The following is a 14,907-nucleotide window of genomic DNA, read 5'->3' on the forward strand; positions in this document are numbered from 1 at the left end:
GTCAACCCCTACCCCCGCCCTCCCCCCACCACCACCTTCCTTTCACCTCAAGGGGCAGCTGGGGCCTACACTCTGGTAAACAACCAACATGGCGCTAGCATGTGCGTGCACACACACACACACACACACACAGATGGACAGACAGGAGGAGGAAGGGGGAGTGATGTGTCAGAAAGAGGAGTAGGGGGAAAAGAGGTGGCTGGATCAACAGTAACAAACAGAGAAAAACAGATCAGTTATCAACCTTGCTTTCTACAGCACTCAGCCAGTGGATAGAAAAACTGTGTGTGTGTGTGTGTGTGTGTGTGTGTGTGTGAAAGCGTGTGCATGAGCGCGAGTGTGTGTGCATGTGTGTGCATGCAAGCGTGTGTGTGCGCATGCGCGCGCGCGTGTGTGTGTTTGTGTGTGTGTGCGAGCATGTTTGTGTGCGTGTGCGTGTGCGCACGCGCGTGTGTGTGTGTGTGTGCATGTGCGTGTGTGTGCGTGCGCGTGCACGCACACGCGTGCGTGCATGCATGCCTCCCCCTCTCCTCTTCCCTGTTCAGCCTCAATCTGTGATCCATGCAGTCAGTTTACATAAAGTTTCATATTGATGCCTTCTCACCCACCCTGTGTCGTCACCCCATCACCTGACCTCATCCACCCCGCCTTAATTAACATCTGTAATACAATGTGTAGTTACACCACGTGTGCAAAACACATGGAAATGCAATAATAATAAATATCTATTTACATTTGTATTTGTATTTCTTTTTATCACAACATATTTCTCTGTGTGAAATTCGGGCTGCTCTCCCCAGGGAGAACGCGTCGCTACACTACAGCGCCACCACTTTTTTGTGTTTTTTCCTGCAAGCAATTTTATTTGTTTTTCCTATCGAAGTGGATTTTTCGACAGAATTTTGGCAGGAACAACCCTTTAATTGCCGTGGGTTCTTTTACAAGCGCTAAATGCATGCTGCACACAGGACCTTGGTTTATCGTCTCACCCGGATGACTAGCATCCAGACCACCACTCAAGGTCTAGTGGAGGGGGAGAAAATATCAGCGGCTGAGCCGTGATTCGAACCAGCACGCTCAGATTCTCTCGCTTCCTAGGTGGACGCGTTGCCTCTGAGCCATCACTCCACAGCATTGCACCGTGACAAGTCATAACGCTTTCACACCAGTGTGCATGTGCACAGGTGTTGAGGCAATTTACTGTGAAAGACAAGAACTACAAAGGAACAGGTAGACACCCTTCATCTTTCTGTCTGTCTGTGTCTCTCTGTCTTGTATGTCTCTCTCAATATAAATGTATAAATAATAAGTATGTAAATAAATCACTATATATATACAAAAAATATATATACCACTGGCCCATTGTGAGCCCCTAACCCCTCTGGCAAACAGAAGACCTGGCTCAATGAAACATTTGTCGTTTGTCTACAACTCTTTCTCTGTTGCTTACAGCTTACCACACAGGGCCTCCCCCCCCCCCCCTCTCTTCCCCTCTCTCTATCATGCACACATATATACACACTCTCCCCCTCTCTCTCCCTCCCTCTCTCTCTCTCTCACACACACATACACACACACCTGCCCACACATCTAGCCACCCAACGACATTCTCATACTGTTTTCACACACTCACAGACCCACCAACATGCGCACACATACACACACACACACATGCGCACACACACACACACACACAAACACACACACACACACAGAGGAAAAATACAAGCACACACACACACACACTCTCTCTCTCTCTCTCTCACACACACACACACAAACTGGTTTAATTATCTTTTTTGATTAAATTTGGTGAAGAAAAAAAATATATATATATGCTCCTCATTTACTAAAAAAAAATATCCTATATATGTACATGTATAATACAGGTCTAATCAAGTTTCTAATTTTGTGGAGAAGATAAAAACGTGAGCGAGCTCGTCTTCCAACAGTGTGCTGGTCTTTATTCTCCAATGGCTAAAAATAATGTGGACTTTGGATAGGCTGTTGGTAATAGGTTTTTTTCTCCTGTCTTCTCATCTTGACAGAGATTGAGAGAGGGGTGTGTGTGTGGGGGGTGGGGGGGGAGTGAGAGAGAAAGAATGTGAGAGAGACACACACAAAGAGAGTGTGTGTGTGTGTGTGTGACTGTGAAGGAGAGTGAGAGAGAAAGAATGTGAGAGAGAGAGAGATAGTGTGTGTGTGTGTGTGTGTGTGTGTGTGTGTGTGTGAGGGAGAGAGAGAAAGAATTTGTGTGTGTGTGTGAGAGAGAGAGGGAGAGAGAAAGTGTGTGTGTGTGTGGGGGGGGGGGTGTAGGAGAGTGAGAGAGAACGAATGTGTGTGTGTGTGTGTGTGTGTGTGTGTGTGTGAGAGAGAGAGAGAGAGAGAGAGAGAGAGAGAGAGAGAGAGAGAGAGAGAGATTCATCAAATTCCCTCCACCATTCCTGTTTTAAAATATTTTCTGTGATTTTAAGCCCTCTTTTTTTAATTCTGCATTAAATGTATAAATGTATTCCTCTTTTTTTCCTTCTTTTTTGTTGTTCTCCATTTTCCTATTACTTACTCACTCACAAACAGCTTCCAAAGTATGTACCAAAATATGTTACAAGCAAACATTTATAACATGGACACAAACCAGACATTATGTAACGTCACAAAGGAGAAACCAAAACGTAGAGAAGAGGAAGAAGAAGTAGATAAAAAAAAGTTTGTTCTCTTTTCTCCACACCTACGATATAATACACTGGCTGTTAACAACCTCTCTGATCAGGGGACAGGGGGCTAAAAAAAAAAACATGGGTAAATGCATAGCATAACTCCAGGTGGGTTGGGGGAAGGGGGTGGTGGGTGGGGGTAGGTTCTGTCAGGTTGGTTGATAACGCTATCATGACATTCACATTACACGACAAGCTCAGGATAGACTTCAAACACTAAGACTTGAGAAAACAGGGGGAAAAAAGTAAGAAACGAAACAAACTCCAAAGTTCTATGTACCGTATATATCCTTGATCAAAACAAACAACTATACACCATACTTATCCTTAAAACAAACAACTATGTGCGATACACATCCCTAAATTAGTTAAAACAACTATGTACCCAACATATCTTGACAACAACTATGTACCCTAAATATCCCTAAAACAACAATGTGCCCTACACATCCTTAAAACATCAACGAATATATAGGGAACATGCCCTTAAAACAAACCACAACTATACATGTAACCTACATATCCTTAAAACAACGGATATAGTGAACATCCCCTTAAAACAAAGCACAACTATGTACGCTACATATCCTTAAAACAACAACGGATATAGTGAACATCCCCTTAAAACAAAGCACAACTCTGTACCCTACATCATCCTATCTTTGTCATTTTGCACAGAGCAGTGGTGGGTGGATTTCTTTCCCATCTGGTCTTCTGTCTTCTGACCTACTTTCCCCCTGTCCACAGTTAGGTGTCTGCTCTTCTGTCATTGTCAGGTGTGTGTGTGTGTGTGTGTGTGTGTGTGTGTGTGTGTGTGTGTGGTGTGTGCGTGTGCGTGTGTGTGTGTGTGTGTGCGTGTGTGTGTGTGTGTGTGGTTATGTGTGTGTGAGTGGTGTGTGTGTGTGTGTGTGTGTAGTGAGTGGTGTGTGTTGTGAGTGGTGTGTGTGTGTGTGTGTGTGTGTGCGTGTGTGTGTGTGGTGTGTGTGTGTGTGTGGTTATGTGTGTGTGTGTGGTTATGTGTGTGTGTGGTTATGTGTGTGAGTGTGTTGCGAGTGGTGTGTGTGTGTGTGTGTGTGTGTGTGGGGGGTTATGTGTGTGTGTGTGTGTGTGTGTGTGGGGGGGGGGTTATGTGTGTGTGTGTGTGTGTGTGTGTGTGTGTTGTGAGTGGTGTGTGTGTGTGTGTGTGTGTGTGTTGTGAGTGGTGTGTGTGTGTGTGTGTGTGTGTGTGTGTGTGTGTGTGTGTGTGTGTGTGTGTGTGTGTGCTGTGAGTGGTGTGTGTGTGTGTGTGTGAGAGACAGAGAGAGAGAGAGTGTGTGTGAGAGAGAGAGAGAGAGTGTGTGTGAGAGAGAGAGAGAGAGTCTGTTGTGAGTGGCGTATGTGTATGTGTGAGTGTGTGTGTGTGAGAGAGAGAGTGTGAGTGTGTGTATGTGTGTGTGTGAGTGTGTGTGTGTGTGTGTGTGAGAGAGAGAGAGAGATAGAGACAGAGACAGACACAGAGAGAGTGCGTGTGTGAATGTGAGTATGTGTGTGTGGGGTGAGTGGGGTGGAGGGGGAGTGGAAGGGGGGTCTATTTGTATGTGCCTCTGTGTGCCTGCCTGTTTGCACGTATATAAAGTATGGGTCTGATTGTGTAAGAGGCCATATATTAAAAGATTTATTTGGGTGTGTGTGAGAGAGAGCAAGTAGAGACGGTTCTGAATGTGCGTGTATACATGTGATGTATAAATTCTGTAACAGTAGTTGATATCAATGTGTGAGAGTTTCTTTCTTTTCAATACAGGTAATATCAGACAATGTGTGTGTGCACATACATACATGTACATGTGAGTGCACATACATGCATGCATGTGTGCCCACACAGAAAAGCAAACATGTATATGTTTGTGCACACCTGTGAGCATGTTTGTGTGCACACGTGTGTAAATGTGTGTGCATGCATATGTGTATACCCACATATATGTGCATGTATGTGTGTTTGCAGGCAGGGTCAGAATGTGTGTGTGTGTGTGTGTGTGTGTGTGTGTGTGTGTGTGTGTGAGAGTAAGGATTCTGTTGTAAGTGCCTGTGTGATTTGGCAATTTAACATGTGTCTGTATCATGAGTTATGTGTATGCATGTTATACCAGAATAATAAGCAAACAACAAAAGCAAAGTGAAAGAAACACACACATACACACACACATAGAGAATATGTATACACACATATATACATACAGTAACAAAGACACACACACACACACTCTCTCTCTCTCTCACACACACACACACACACACACACACACACACACACACACACACACATGGATGATGGGAAACTCACCTGGACGGTGCCACACCCACAAGATTGGGTCCGATCCCTTTGAACAGACCACGCGGCCCTTCTGTCTGAAGAATGTGTCTGCGCACAGGTACACAGTACACATGTCAACATATAATATACATCATATATACTTAGAAAGGCATATTACATGTCTCAATACACACAACAACAACCCAGACACCACATAGATCTAACACAACACACACAAACAATACACACACACACAACAACAACACACACACACACACACACACACACAACAACAACACACACGCACACACAGACAGCGATACACACACCCACACACAGACAACAATACACACAAACACAAACACAAACACACACACACACACACACACACTCCCACACACACCCCTGACCTGAGACAGAAGAGGACCCCAGCAGTACGGCTAGGGGCATGGTGCAGGACAGGGAGGGGCCTCTCCACAGGAATGTTGGTGTTGCACGACGTGCACAGGTGGAACTGGGCCACAGGGGGCTGGAAGGGCAGGTGCAGCTTGGCCCGGTTGATGTACAGGTGGTTCAGAGCCGTGCCGCCCGACGACTGGAGGCGGGTCTTCACCACTTCCAGTGGACAGGTCAGCACCGCGCCCGCCGTGCCCCCAGCACTGAAACAACAACAGGCGCTTGGGTTCAGTTCTCAGGGAGGTGTTGTTTGGACAATGTCCACGATATCACGTCTGCAACAACAATCACTTTGCTTCTTCTTCTTCTTCTCCTCCCTTCGTGGGCTGCAACTCGTATACATGTACATGAGTGGGCTTTAAGGTATATGACCGTTTTTACCCTGCCATGTTGGCAGCCATACTCCATTTTCAGGGGGGTGCATGCTGGGTATGTTCTTGTTTCCATAACCCACCGAACACTGATATGGATTACAGGATCTTTAACATGCGTATTTGATCTTCTGCTTGTGTATACCCACGAAGGGGGTTCAGGCACCAGCAGGTCTGCACATATGTTGTTGTGGGAGATCGGAAAACTCTCCACCCTTTACCCACCAGACGCCGTTTCCGAGATTCAAACCCTGAGATTAAAAGTCCAATGCTTTAACCATTTGGCTATTGCGCCCGTTTCACTTTGGTCCAATTTTCAATGGGACGTTGTTTGGTCAATGTACACTACATCAAATCTGCAACAACAGTCACTTTGCTTCACTTCTCAAAGGGGGGTCATTGCATTTGGACAATGTACGCTACATCACATCTGCAACAAGTCACTTTGTTTCAAATCTCTGGGGGGCGTCGTTTGAACAATGTTTGCTACATCACATCTGCAACAACAGTCACTTTGACTTCTCAAGGAAGCAACAACAGTCACTTTGACTTCTCAAGGAAGCAACAACAGTCACTTTGTTTGACTTCTCAAGGAAGCAACAACAGTCACTTTGCTTCACTTCTCAAGGAAGCAACAACAGTCACTTTGACTTCTCAAGGAAGCAACAACAGTCACTTTGACTTCTCAAGGAAGCAACAACAGTCACTTTGTTTGACTTCTCAAGGAAGCAACAACATTTTGTTTGACTTCTCAAGGAAGCAACAAGTCACTTTGACTTCTCAAGGAAGCAACAACAGTCACTTTGACTTCTCAAGGAGGCATCACTGGGTTTGGACAATGTACACATCACATCTGCTATGACTAGTATGAGATGCCTGATAGTGATACTATCAGTGATAGCAGCATAACCCACAATTTGTGAACCTATCAGTGTTCTTCATTACAATTTTGCCAGAGGACAACAGCTATGTTGCCATGGGTTCTTTTTCACTGCGCTAAATGCATGAGCACTGCAAACAGGACCTCAGTTGATTTTCCAGACAAAACTCAGAGAATGGGAAAGATCGAGTTTTTCCCCCAGACTCTCACAAACACTGTCTTGGCAGATACGCATCTTATTCTTAACCATTCTGCCACATTCCTATTCTCAAGTAGTTATTCAAACTTACTGTTCATATATTAAAAATTTTTTTTTAATAAATTTAGAAAAAAAAACAATGGATGCCTTGGTCTTATTTAATATTTATAATTATGCATTTCATAATTTTCATATATGCTTGTGAAGTTGAAAGCAAATTCAGAGAAAGTTGAATATTTCAAACTTTTTTCCAAAGCTAGATTATATATCAAAAAATTACATGATGTACACAAAATAGCTTGATTAAAACAACGCTATTTAGAGTGCTTACAGTCTGAAATAAAAAGTTGATAGATCTATATTGGTCTTGTATAAGATTTTTTTTTTTTTTTTTTTTAATCCTCCTCAGAGCCCAGATTCTACTTATCAGCCGTCTAGCGTCTAGTGATTGGACTTATCAGTCATCTGGTGATTTAGACTAGGCAGTCATCTAGTGGTTGGACTTATCAGTCATCCGGTGATTTGGACTAGGCAGTCATCTAGCGACTGGACTTAGTCATCTGGTGATTTGGACTAGGCAGTCATCTAGGGATTGGACTTATCAGTCATCTGGTGATTTGGACTAGGCAGTCATCTAGGGATTGGACTTCTCAGTCATCTGGTGATTTGGACTAGGCAGTCATCTAGGGATTGGACTTCTCAGTCCTCTGGTGATTTGGACTAGGCAGTCATCTAGGGATTGGACTTCTCAGTCATCTGGTGATTTGGACTAGCCAGTCATCTAGGGATTGGACTTATCAGTCATCTGGTGATTTGGACTAGGCAGTCATCTACGGATTGGACTTCTCAGTCATCTGGTGATTTGGACTAAGCAGTCATCTAGCAATTGGACTTCTCAGTCCTCTGGTGATTTGGACTAGGCAGTCATCTAGGGATTGGACTTCTCAGTCATCTGGTGATTTGGACTAGGCAGTCATCTAGGGATTGGACTTATCAGTCATCTGGTGATTTGGACTAGGCAGTCATCTAGGGATTGGACTTATCAGTCATCTGGTGATTTGGGACTAGGCAGTCATCTAGGGATTGGACTTATCAGTCATCTGGTGATTTGGACTAAGCAGTAGTCTGGCCCTGTTGTGTGCTGCAGTCATATGGAAGCCCTTCAGAGGGCAGGCACTGAACAGTGCCAACATATCAAGATAACCCCGAGCACGCACACTGCAGCTGACACCACCCAGACAGCCAGAGTTACAGGTTTGTCTCCCCCTCACAGTGACCACCACTGCCAGGTGCAGGCGAAGCTCACGCACAGCAACAGATAACTAATTATAGCTGGCTGCCTTTGTCTTGAGAGGAAAGGTTACTGAACTTTTGTTTCCTGCCAGCAGCACAGAGCAAAGTCACTTGTCAAGTTGTTTATGTCGACAGCCAAAAAAAAAAAAGGGGGAAAACTCCCAGGTAACCTGTGTGGCAAGGAAAAAACTGGGTCATGCTCAAGCCCCAACTCTCCCCCCCTGCTCCCTTCCCCCCCACCTCCTCCCCGCCTACCCCCAACCCAGTAGTCTGGATGTAAACAGCTGACATGAATCACAGATGCTTCTTCAAGTTCTTGGCTGTGTGACAGCAGCATACCCTGGGGGTTGAGCACTGTGCAGTGTGTTCCTTGGAAATGTTACACCGTGCAGCAAAGATGTCAACACCAACAATCCTTCAAGGCCGTCGACTGATTTTGTTCCAAAAAGCTGCAGTTTGTGGCTGATGATTTCGGTCATGATCCTGGACTATAAAAGAGACAGCTTTTGAAAAATAAATCTTTTTATCCAGTTCTAATGCCCTGAGTTCATTCTTCAGCGGATGGAATTTTTAAAAATTTTATCCACAGATCAATAAACCTCTAAGAGCTGATGTTGTTCTTGTTTGTTTTTTTGTCATTTGGGTTTTTTTCTTCTACTGCCCCATCTTTCTACTATCTGCTGGAGACAAATGCATCATGCATGCAGCACCCAGCAGTCGTCAAACTTTGCCCGTTGTGCATTTATAATCCTGTAGTAATTCATCCTGCTGCTAGCTATTGTACTGATGAAAGTGCTTGTTCTTGTCAGAGACAGGACCACCCCTTCATACATCATACACTCCTTATAGTTGGCTTCTTAGACAGGGGGGTGAGGCGTGGGGGCAGTATAAAAAAACTATAATTGAACAATAAAAAAACCAAAAACACTTAAAAGGGAAGGGGCAATAAAACAAAGCAACACACAACAAGAGAGGTAAGGCCTTCTAGGCTCACTTGTGATACACTTTTTAAAAAAATCCAAGCTTTTTATGTACTGAGTATAATTTCAAAATGAAATGCTTAAGATGAGAAAGATCAATTTAAAGCAAATTAAGTCTCCTAGCATTAATTACGGAGTAATTTCCCTTTTTTTACTATCTGCACCAAAATGTTTGCAAAATAAATAAAACTTCCATGCTTAGCAAAACAAGTTCCTGTTTGAACAAAAAATGATAATAATGACTGCTCTTGTTGTTGGGTCAGAACATCAGATCAAAGTGCCAAGTTTAGAGAATACAAAAAATATAAATATAACAGTAAATGCAGTTTGCATATAATTAGGCTTCATTTTTTTTTTTTTTTTTTTTTTTTTTTTTTTTTTTGTGCCCATCCCAGAGGTGCAATATTGTTTTAAACAAGATGACTGGAAAGAACTGAATTTTTCATATTTTTATGCCTAATTTGGTGTCAACTGACAAAGTATTTGCAGAGAAAATGTCAATGTTAAAGTTTACCACGGGCACACACACACACACACACACACACACACACACACACACACACACAACTGAACACTGAGTTAAAACATAGACTCACTTTGTTCACACAAGTGAGTCAAAAAAGGGAAAAGGCGAAGAAAAAAAAGTGTCAAAACTAACAATCAAATAATATACATCAGCACTACTTTTTCTTCTTCTTCTTCTGCATTCATGGGCTGCAAATCCCACATTCACTCCTATATATGCCAGTGGGCTTTTACGTGTATGACCGTTTTTAACCCGCCATGTAGACAGCCATACTCCACTTTCCGGGGTGTGCATGCTGGGTATGTTCTTGTTTCCATAACCCACCGAACGCTGACATGGATTACAGGATCTTTAACGTGCGTATTTGATCTTTTGCTTGCGTATACACACGAAGGGGATTCAGGCACTAGCAGGTCTGAACATATGTTGACCTGGAAGATCGTAAAAACCTTCACCTTTTTTCCCATCAGGCACCGTCACTGTGATTCGAACCCGGGACCTTCAGAATTAAGTCCAACGCTTTAACCACTCGGCTATTGCGCCCGTCCATCAACACTACAACTTAGCAACTGGCTAATTAACAATTAAAAAAAAGAAAGAAAAAAAAACAGAAAAAAAGAAATGACAAGAATAATCAAAACAATAAAACACAACTTCAAAGTAGCAATGCCCCGAACCAGGTGGGAAAACATACGGCCATTACTCATGACACCGACAATTGTATTTGTAACACATGGCTTCAACATGTGATCAATGGTGATCCTCCGAAAGGTCAAGGTCAAGGCCTCCAGCGATGATGAACGTTGGACTTGAAGGCAGTAAACATTCAAACAATCTATGCTGATAGGCTGTTGTCCACACAGAACCTTTTGAATTGTTTACATAGTCCACATCACTGAGATCAGTGGTGTGTGTGTGTGTGTGTGTGTGTGTGTGTGTGTGTGTGTGTGTGTGTGTGTGTGTGTGTGTGTGTGTGTTTCTGCAGGACATATCTGTGTATGTGGTTTGTGTGTGTGTGTGTGTGTGTGTGTGTGTGTGTGTGTGTGTGTGTGGTGTGTGTGTGTGTGTGTGTGTGTGTGTTTCTGCAGGACATATCTGTGTATGTGGTGTGTGTGTGTGTGTGTGTGTGTGTGTGTGTGACTGTGAGTGTGTGTGTTGCTATCTGGTGTCCTCATTTCCAGGGGTAGACAGAGAGAGCTGTCACAACAGTGGCTGACAGAAGGGACCACCACCACAATCCCTGAAGTGGCCACTTGAATGATGTGAAGCAACACCACACACACACAGTCAGGTCTGTCCACATTCCTTCAGTAATCACCACCCAGTGTCCCAATTTCACAATCAGGAGTTTTTCCATGGCCTGGAAAACAGTGTTGACAGCCAATAAGAAAGAAGAACCTACTTTTTCATCATACTGTATCATTATCAGGACAGTCCAGATAATAACAAAAAATTAAAGCACTTTTTCATTCAGTATGTTGTGCTTGATCCTACGGCCCAACAGGATCAGGAGCAAACAGTCCTTTGTGACACACACAGCTGCGGCCCTCTTTCTGCTCAATGTACATCATCCTGCCACCAGCATGCCACATGAAACAGAATGTCAACAGGTAATCCACTGACATTTAGGCAACAGCAGTATGTGGCAGGAAGACTAATTCACAGCAGCATGGGGGGTTCAGGAATGGAGATCACAGGATCAGAGATCACAGGAATGGAAATCTCAGGTATGGACTGGAGATCTCAGGAATGTAGATCCCAGGTATCTAGATCTCAGGAATGGAGACTGCAGGAATTGAGATCTCAAGACTTGGGCTCACAAATATGGAGATCTCAGGAATGGAAATCCCAGCTATGGAGATCACAGGAATGTGGATCTCAGGAATGGAGATTTCAGGTATGGAGATCTCATCACATGAGCTGATAAGTATGGAGATCACAGGAATGGAGCTGACAAGTATGGAGATCACAGGAATGGAGCTGACAAGTATGGAGATCACAGGGATGGAGCTGACAAGTATGGAGATCACAGGGATGGAGCTGACAAGTATGGAGATCACAGGGATGGAGCTGACAAGTATGCAGATCACAGGGATGGAGCTGACAAGTATGCAGATCACAGGGATGGAGCTGACAAGTATGCAGATCACAGGGATGGAGCTGACAAGTATGCAGATCACAGGGATGGAGCTGACAAGTATGGAGATCACAGGGATGGAGCTGACAAGTATGGAGATCACAGGGATGGAGCTGACAAGTATGCAGATCACAGGGATGGAGCTGACAAGTATGCAGATCACAGGGATGGAGCTGGTAAGTATGGAGATCACAGGAATGGAGCTGGTAAGTATGGAGATCACAGGGATGATAAGTATGCAGATCACAGGAATGCAGTTGACAAGTATGGAGATCACAGGAACAGAGCTCACAAGTATGCAGATGACAGGAGCTCACAAGTATGCAGATGACAGGAGCTCACAAGTATGCAGATCTCAGGAATGGAGATGACAGGAATGGTGATGAGATCACGAGTGTGAAGATTGCAAACAAAAGTCACTGCAGGTGTTGACAGAAACTGGTCATCTCATCTTCCATGTTCACAGAAACTGGTCATCCCATCTTCCATGTTCACAGGTACTCTGAAAAATCTCCAGCAGGGAACAGGATGGCAACACCCCCACCCCTCACACCCCCACCCCCTTCCCACTAATCAGTCCATGAGCCTATGAAGTATGTCAACCTAAAGCAACACTAAGAAGTTCTCTTGTCCATGCAAAAACGTTGTCAGCTGCACTTTTTATTCTTTTCTGTTGTTTTTTCAAACAACAAATGTGGTCTAGCCTACAACAGTCCGCCTGCTCGGACACCATTCTGAAACTGAAAGCTGTTGGTAATGTGCTACATTTTGTATTCTAAAATTATGTCATCTATTTTTACAAATAATACTGAGGTGGCTAATAAATCCCCAAACTCAACATGGGATCGCAACATCTGAATTTAAGTGACATGCATATCACAGCAAAATCCTTTTCAGCATCAGTCTATTACTGGAAAAGTGACATGGTATATATCTCATTCTTACAGAGGAATTGTACAGGATAGAACACTTTGGCTCAATGATGATCAGAGCTTTTTTCTTTTTTCTTCTTTTAAGATCAGTCAGAAGTGGACATATTAAATCTATGCTTTCAAAACAGTTCAGGATTCTCTCAGGAGTCTAAAAAAAAAAAAGAAAAAAAAAGAAGAAGAAGAAATAAATAAACAAATAAATAAATGAATAACAAGGATTCCTCTCCAATGTGCAGAGGTGACTGACCCAACTCCATGGAAGTTCAAGAGGTCACAAGCAGTGAAGGACTGACAGCTGTGTTACCTGGTTTCAACATCAAAACATCTGCTTCAATGACACAGGTTCAGGAGATAACTTATGTAACGATCATGTCCTTGTGGGCTCCCAAGAGTCCAATACAACCTCAGACATGCCGAGTTTCACATTCCATGTCTTACACAACTAATTCAATAAGTCAGTTGTATTCTAAGATTAATACTGATCTTAATATTATTATATGGAAAGAAAAGTACAAATTTATTGTGTAATGTATGTCTCACACACATACAATGATACATATATACTGTATCATCTTAACAATGATACGGCTGATTTTAAATTTAACAGTTGTGTATACACATGTATCGTGTGCCTACATGTGTATGTATATATGTATACATGTGTGTGTGTGCATGTGTCTTAGTCTGCATGTTTGTGTTTTTCTGAATGAAAAAATGTACGTGTATTTAATATGTATAAGTGCATTTATGTGTGTATGGTTGGACAGGTGAGTGTACACATGTTACTGTGTGTAAGCGCATGAAAACTCGAACATGCTCTTGAATATATCCAAGCAAGTAACTGCATTATGATACATGTTCGATCGCATGTAATAAGTGGAGAAATGCTGTTTCAACACATGTTATCACCTACCAACAGACATAAACTCGTTTGTGTACACCAACATTAGCTAGAAAGTGCATGAATTATTTTGATAACAAAGAAAATCTTTCTTTTCTAAAAAAAATGTTTGTTTTGATTCAATTTCATCCGGTCTAATTGGTCTAAAAACGCCAAATTTTGCAAACACATTTGTCATCACTCAAAACTATTTCGTACTATGTAGTAATAATATATATATATATATATATATTACTTAAGGTGTGACATTTTACCATCTTACAATATGACTAATCCACAAAAAGGATTTATTCATATGTATTTGATGACGAAAACTCGTTGTCACATTGAGTAATCATTTAATTCTTTCCCTTTGTGTTCATCCTTTGTATCTAACTTGAGCGCATTTCAAGGCACACATATTTCAAGTAAACATACAGGTGAACTGCAAAATTCACAATAACCTTAACGATTCGTGTTTAAAAATACACATGGTTTATTTTTGCTTGTTATGGTTTGACGCATACCAAAACAGGCTCATAATAATACCAGACATCACTGTTTTGCTTACAGCAATGACAGTCTAAAGCTGTCTGCGTCTGCTGTTTAACCGTAATTAAATTAATGCCAAACGGGATAAACGACACAAAACAAAATAATCATCTTCCATGTTTCCATCTCGCATGTAAACAATGTCTGGCTTGATTTTTTGTCTGGCTTGCACGGAGAGGCCGACGAACTTGATCATGTGACATGCATGTTCGACGTTGTTACTATGCACAGAAAATGCACAAGTTACAATTCCATAATATTTTACCAGGATTAGTTGAATAAATTTCGTACGGCGTGGGATTTACAACAGGGTCTTACAAAAGTGACCATGCATTACTTACCCCCCAGCGATGATATGAATTACATTCCCTCTGTTCGCTTCCATGTATGCTTCTCACTCGCTGACTGAAAACAAACTGAGGTACAGGTTTATGCCCGGGTCACACACACACTATCTAAACCAATCAGAATAGAGCGTGTCAATGACCTTGAGACCGATTGGTCAACATACCGCGCCCCCGTTTGACCATGCACAGAACACGTGGACAAAATGTTTCCATGCACTGTCCCACTCCTTCGGTCGTTTTGGATGGAAGTCGTATCGGTTGGTGCGGTTTGGCGGTATTTATCTGGAATTTCTCAATGATAACGACAATATGTTTTTCAACAAGTCACATGACGACCATTTTCAGCCACG

The 14,907-nt window shown here is 42.8% G+C and overlaps 1 protein-coding gene across 2 annotated transcripts in view; it reads right to left on the reverse strand.

The window, feature by feature from the left end:
* Positions 1–14,648, reverse strand: part of LOC143302141 (solute carrier family 25 member 36-A-like) — a 21,957-nt gene extending 7,309 nt beyond the window's left edge. For both annotated transcript variants that reach the window (XM_076616698.1, XM_076616697.1), the window contains exons 1-3: positions 14,552–14,648; positions 5,415–5,663; positions 5,035–5,112 (exon numbers count right to left, since the gene is read on the reverse strand). In XM_076616698.1, the coding sequence (XP_076472813.1) occupies positions 5,035–5,112; positions 5,415–5,663; positions 14,552–14,595 (371 nt within the window). In that variant the 5' untranslated portion in view covers positions 14,596–14,648. The remainder of the gene's footprint in view (positions 1–5,034; positions 5,113–5,414; positions 5,664–14,551) is intronic.
* Positions 14,649–14,907: the final 259 nt, after the last annotated feature.

Source organism: Babylonia areolata, chromosome 28 (genome assembly GCF_041734735.1).
Source record: "Babylonia areolata isolate BAREFJ2019XMU chromosome 28, ASM4173473v1, whole genome shotgun sequence".
NCBI classification, from domain to species: Eukaryota; Metazoa; Mollusca; class Gastropoda; order Neogastropoda; family Buccinidae; genus Babylonia; species Babylonia areolata.